The 6,552-nt window shown below is 38.8% G+C and overlaps 1 protein-coding gene across 6 annotated transcripts in view; it reads left to right on the top strand.

The window, feature by feature from the left end:
- mark2b (MAP/microtubule affinity-regulating kinase 2b) overlaps positions 1-6,552 on the top strand; it is a 62,505-nt gene that overhangs the window by 39,030 nt on the left and 16,923 nt on the right. For 4 of the 6 annotated variants that reach the window (XM_014019047.1, XM_014019050.1, XM_014019048.1 and 1 more), the window contains 2 exons: positions 256-350; positions 4,658-4,801. In XM_014019047.1, the coding sequence (XP_013874501.1) occupies positions 256-350; positions 4,658-4,801 (239 nt within the window). The remainder of the gene's footprint in view (positions 1-255; positions 351-4,657; positions 4,802-6,552) is intronic. The other 2 variants (XM_014019051.1, XM_014019054.1) reach the window with 1 other exon arrangement.

Below are 6,552 nucleotides of genomic sequence, written 5' to 3'. Positions count from 1 at the left end.
TGTGTGTGTGTGTGTGTGTGTGTGTGTGTGTGTGTGTGTGTGTGTGTGTGTGTGTGTGTAGGAGTGTGGAGTCTTAAAATGACAAGTTAAGCAAGATTTTAGTGGTAAAATAGGCAAGCTTCAGAAAAATAACTAAAGACGAAATCCCCTTCAGGTTTAATTAGGTCTTGATTAAATCAGTGTTATGTAATTTAATCCTGTCTGATTGGGACCTTTTCGCTGCTGACATTTTATATTTTGCGTCTCCCTCTTCAGAATAGTATCCTGTCCACCGGTACCAGTCGCAGTCGGACCTCCCCGCTGGCTGAGAGAGCCACGCTCGGCCAGGGCATCCAGAACGGCAAGGACAGGTACGCAGACACACAAATATCAGGTGTGGTTTTTAAAGACGAGGGTAAACAGTCAGAACAGGAACACGCTCCTGATGGTTTGTGAATGAAGCGGCCTCACAGCTGTGTCCGTCACTGATCCCCACATTTTGGCTGGCGCTCGCCGGAGCGCTGCCAGCTGGCTCAGGGAGGGGTAAGCCCTCCTGGACCTGAAAATCAGGCCAAACCTCCGCTAGATTACAGATTACAGATCCACAATGGTCACATGGAGGCCCGCCGGTTGGAGCAGGGAGTTCGAGGGAAACAATCCTTGGCCGGAAAAAAAAAAATGGAATACAGGTTTCCCCTTTTTCTTTTTCTGGATTGGGACACACTCATTTCCTAAATCTAGTTTTCACCTCTCCTCTCTTCCTCTGCCACTTTGAACCTCTCCAGTTCAGACAAAAATAAGGTTTGTCTGCAGTGGAGTCTCTTTAGTTAAAGTGATAGTTCAGATCTTTTAAAGTAGCTTCTGAAGAAATGTTAATAATCATCTTACCTGTTCTAGATAGCTCTTTGAAGGTCTGCAACCTTTACAATGGGTAATACATACAATTTGTTTACAGCCTCAAAATATAACCAACTAATAAAATTAAGATCAACTATTTAGACAACTTTATATACAAACAAACATTAATATTTTTCAATTATTTGATTGTGTAGGCTAAAAGAAAAGAATGGTTATGTACAAGAAAATTATTAGTTATTATGTTAACCCTTTTCAGTTTTTCTTACGTTTGTAGAAAATGATTAAAACAATGAACTCTCTCTGACAAAATTAAAGCTTTAAGTTGGAGCCTTAATGTCTTAAACATAAACATGAAAATAGTTCAGTTTATTCAAGACAAAAACAAAAATTAGAAAGGTAAATCTAATCTGACTGAAAGTTTCATGGATGGGATAAACCGCCTCATGTGACCCCAGAGCTTTAGACCTAAGTGCTGGTCCAACATAAATGTATTGTTGTCTATGGAGGTTTATGTTTTTATTATTCAATCAAACAAAAAAGCAGTTTCAATCAAAAAATTTAATTTCAATCAAAACATATATTTCAATAAAAAAAAATCATTAAAAAAGGACAATAATATCAACCAATTAAAAAAAACATTATTTTAACCAAAAAAATGATTTCAACCAAACAAGAAACTCAGAACATGAACATCTGGGGCGGGGCCTAAGGAGGAATTATGTAAGACGTGTCCCTGTTGGTTAGTGTGGACTGATGCGATTTCCTTCAGTCCACATTAACCAATAGGGCAGTTATTATATTATTATTATTGTTATTGTTATTATTATTATTGTTATTATCATTGTTGATTGATTGAAGTTACTTTTGTTTGATTGAATAATAAAAACCAAAAATCACCTCCATAAAACCTCTTAAGACAACTCAAATCTCAAAAATATATCAGTTTGTGTGAATGATGGGTTATAAAGCTTTTATGTAAATGTTGCATTATACTGGTATTCTATCAGAATTGTCTTTCTATTCCTACTGGAAGGACCCCAGGCTGCACTAAAAGTGCTACAGCTAGCTGCTGCTGCTATTTGTGCCTGCAGCTAATCATAGCATTCTGTATGAATACCTGTGTAAGGCAACATTAAAGACAGTAAATTCTTTGAAATTGGAGTTAAGACGACAGCAATACAGTTTGCTCAGACTAGCCGTTAGCTCGTCAGTCTCTGAGTCGAACCTTATTTCTGTGGACCGAGGTCGTTCAGGGAGCTATCTGCAACCGTTAAGATATTTATTGTTAACAACCAGATTTTGAAGGTCTGAACTATGAAAGCAAAAACAAAAGGCCTTTCCAATATTTTCAATTTTAAATTCGTGGCACGGATTAGACCAAGCACTAAATTCTGGGATTACGCAACTCCTGCCTGTCCACACATACAGCCATGTCTAACCAGCCATTATGCTCTGTGTGCTTCTTCATAAACATTAAACCATCGTTGCAAATGTGACGCAGTGTTCATAATGCTTCATTACTTGTCAGTCTCAGATGACCTCCTTTTGTCTCCAGCAAAGTGCTTTATTTGGGTTATTTGAACGAATTTGACCTGTCTTACTCACTTCCTGGTGCTGCAGAGGTCATCTGAGTCATCATTGCTTTTGTTTTTAATTCTGTGGGTCTGTTAGCCTTGATAGGCTCTGCTAACTTAGTGGTTATCTGCTTTGATTTTAAAGTTGCTTTTTTTTATACCATCGTTGATGCTTTGAAGTTTGGGCTGTTTTACTTGTTATACCCCACCCACCCCTCTCTCTCTCTGTGTTTTCTTTTTTTTTATTGTTCTTAATTTGGTCTTCTTTTATCTGTGTCTGAGCTCTTATCCCTCTGGACCCAAAGTCACACACTTTTTTTTTCCTTTGGCGCCTTCCGTTTTCCTCTTGTCTTTATATTAATCTTTCTTATTTCTATTTTCCTTGCCTCTCTTTTTCTAAGAAGATTAGACAGACTTGTGATGGTATATTAACTCTTTCTGGCAATATATGGTCTTGATGCTGCTCTTTTAATGGGCGTTTCTACTAAAACATGTAAACAGTTCATGCACACACATGTAAACCCTGTCAGGTGATTCCATCAGGCTTTTCTAATCCTTGTCAGAAAGAAACTGTTCTTTCCAGCTGTGTGTTTATATTCTGTGTAATGAGCTTTCATTGGTTAAACTCTGGCTGCCAGTTCTCTCTGCCCTGCCTCTGGTACCACTCTCCTCTGTCCCTGACTGTGTTTTTGTTTTTTGTGTTCGGACTAAACCCGGTTAGTGAAATCTGCAGAGCTCCGTAGCGAGCTTTCTGGTTCTAGGAAGTGGTTTTAAATATTTTACAGTATAAATAGAACTTAAAGGTTTGGATTGTGGTGCAAAATGAGGAAGGTTAGAAGAGGAAGAAGTTTGGTGCTTTACACAAGTAACAACGCAGGTCAGGTTTACAAAGCTCAGAGCAACTTTAAAGGCCCAGTTCAGATCTGTTAGTGTTGCTTCTGTGGAAAATAACTACTGAATGTCCTTTTGAATAAACCTATAAAAGCATTTTGCCTCAAAAGTGTGTCAACAATTGCAATTTACAGACAACAAAAAACAAAACGTTGTTGAGATTGGGCTCAATAAACAAACACCAAAACAACTAATAGACACACAAATGCAGAATTATGCAACATATAAAAGCAAGTCAAATGAAATAGGCAGTTGTGACCATTTTTGCGGATTTTATTTTATTTTGTTTTTATTTTTAATTTTTTCTGTAATTGGGCAGTCAGGCACTCCCATCATATAAACATGTTTCAGTCTTTGCATCCATTGAGCAACAGTTGGTGGGCAGGGCTTTATCCAGTTCAGGGTAATAGTCTTTCTTGCAGCTCCTATCAGAATGTGCCAAATGTAACGTTCTGTAGTGAGTAAATCCTTGAATTATGTCCAGCAGAAATAAAAGCGTCCATGGAAAGATTTGTCCTTAGAATATCCTCAGTCTTCTGCTTAATGTTCTCCCTAAACGTCTTAATTTTTGGGCAGTCCCAAAAGATAGGGGGAGTTTCTTAATGTGTTTGTCCAAACTGTAATTTGTGCAGGTTGGAATGTGGGCGGAGTTTGACCAAACCGTGATTTGACGAGTTTTTATTTTTTTACATTTAAATCTTTATTTATTCATTAAAGCAAAAGGTAAAATCTATATAAAATAAAACAGAATAAAATTCATAAATGAAGTGAAACGGAGTGAAGAAATTCGTAAAGTTGAAGTTAATTCTTCAGATCTTTAAAGAGTTCTTCTAGTATTTTATTGTTGCCCTTAAATTCCTCTGGTTTCTTTGCTTTGGACTTTATGCTTTGTCTTTCGTCTTCTTGCACAAGTTTCTCAGCCAGAGGAAAGTGTGTGTACGTTTTTTGTTCTGTTTTGTGTTTTCTGTTAACTAGACTAAAAAAAGAGAGAGATGATGAAAACACAGAGGCAGTTGCCCTCAGTTTGTGGTTCGGTTTCTTTTTGAGGAACCACAGAGATAAAAGAAGACCAACTCTGTTCTGTTTGCTGCACTTCCTGTTCTTCCTCTTGTCTCTCTGCTGTCCCCCCCTCCTCCCTCCCTTACAATGTTTTGATGAGTGCTGCCTCTAACCATACTCCACCTCGCCTCCCCCGCCCGCCCTCACACACCCCCACCTGCCCCCCTCGCCCGCCTGTGTTTGTCTTCATGTGGATGCTGGATCCCTGCGAATGTGTTTGGACGGATGATTCGGGCGGGGCGTTCCTCCTGCTGCTCCTCCTCCTCCTCCTCCCTCCATCCCCCCTCCCCTCCCAGCCTAAACACTCCGGGCTCCCGAGCCTCCACTGCCTCAGCTGCTGCCGTCCTGTCCTCCTCCTCCTCCTCGCGTCCCCGCCACAACAAGTCCCTGTCCTCCTCCAATCATCCATGCCCCTCTGACCTGCACGCACCACGGCCCAGGCAAGTGTCAGTCTTTTGTGTTTCTCAAAACACACACTCAAACACACACGCACCTCCTCAAATCAGCTTTAAATCATCATCATCACCATCGTCATCATCGTCATCATCATCAGTCCTGCACAGAAAGGAGAAAACTGGATAAAGTGAAATGTTTGCTCTTGCTGTTTTTTTCCGTGTTTTTATTTACATCATGATAAACTCCGGCACAAAGATGCAACCTGCTGCCAACATTTTATTTCTCTCATTAATGAGGGAATCGATGTAAGAAGTCTTTTTTTTTCCTCTGATTCATTTAACAAACTGCTCCGCTGTCAGTCTCGTTACGTTTTTGAGTTCACAAATTTCTCTAAATCGACTCAAATCCAAGGGTAAATCTTGAACGACCTTCAAAAAACCGCAAAGAAAAGTATTTTCTTTTTTTAGCGATTACAAAAAAGTTTGAAAAGTAATGAAATTAATGTTTGGTTGATTGTTTTATTGTTGTTACAACACATCTTGGCAATAAATCTTATACCAGGCATCTGATTGACAGGATTTTGATGCACACAACCCACATGCTCAGCTCAACAGCTCATCGCACAAACGCATGTTCCTTACAAATGTGGCACCATTTAAAACTAAAATTAACAGGCTTTTCAATGGTATAAGATTTATTGCCAAGAAACATTGTTACAAAGAAATTTCACTACTTTTTTTTATAAGTATATTTACATAAGTATATTTTCAAAAAAGTAGGGCCGACTTGAGACTTTTGCACAGCGCTGCATTTAATCGTAGCGAGCAGCTTTTCTAAAACTGGCCATCTCAGACCCTGTGGTTACCTAGCAACAGCCAGGAAGTAGACAGCAGAGTTCAGGAAAGTGTGAGGAAGTGTTGACACAACTCGTCTTTGGCCAAGCTGCCACTGTCATGTTGCACTTTTACCTGCTGGACCAAAACTGAACAGTCAGACACTTCAGATCAGGCCGGGCAGGTTTTTTTTTTTTTTTTTTTTTTTGTGTGTGTGTGTGTGTGTGTGTGTGTGTACCTCCACATTTCTGCTGATAAGCAGGTTTTTGCTTTTTAAACCCCTTTTTTCCTGGTAAGAGGAAAATCCTCCAGTTCTTAGAAGACCTATAACGAACCAGCAGGTGTTGAGTTTGCAAACACTTTATAAAAGTTGGTAAGGTGTGTGTGTGTGTGTGTGTGTGTGTACACACACACACATGTTTATATTAATGTGTCTGATCCTGTTTTGAACAAATACTCAACTAAAGAAAGACTTCAACCTGCATTTTAAACATTTGATCAGATACAATATGGAATATAAACTGTATGTTTGAGGCAACGTGAGACTTTGATAGAAGGATCTCATCCTGCTTGTTTTTACACCTTAAACGTTTTTATTTTGTTGTCGTTTTCGTTTGCTGCCTGCTGCAGGGGAGCTTGTGCCACATTTCAATGTGAAAACTAAAATCTTTTCGCTTCATGATGACTTTGAGACACGTTGCCTTTAAAGAAATCCATGATTAGTTGTAACATTAGACTTTATTTAATAAACATATATTTTAACTGTAAAATAAAGACTGTAAAAATACTGTAGGATGTTCAGTTTTTATAATTTTTAAACTAAAAATTTAAAATTAAATTACACAAACGGGGCCATTTTATTTACATGCAAAGCATTGTGGGTAAATGATGACATGGATAGGTCCTTGATGCGAGGCTGCTAGCGAGCTATATCCACCCTGAAGGTTAATCTTGGACAATAT

Source organism: Austrofundulus limnaeus, unplaced genomic scaffold, assembly GCF_001266775.1.
Source record: "Austrofundulus limnaeus strain Quisiro unplaced genomic scaffold, Austrofundulus_limnaeus-1.0 Scaffold208, whole genome shotgun sequence".
NCBI classification, from domain to species: Eukaryota; Metazoa; Chordata; class Actinopteri; order Cyprinodontiformes; family Rivulidae; genus Austrofundulus; species Austrofundulus limnaeus.
Note: the sequence above shows the minus strand (reverse complement) of the source record. Positions and strands in the feature narration are given on the sequence as shown.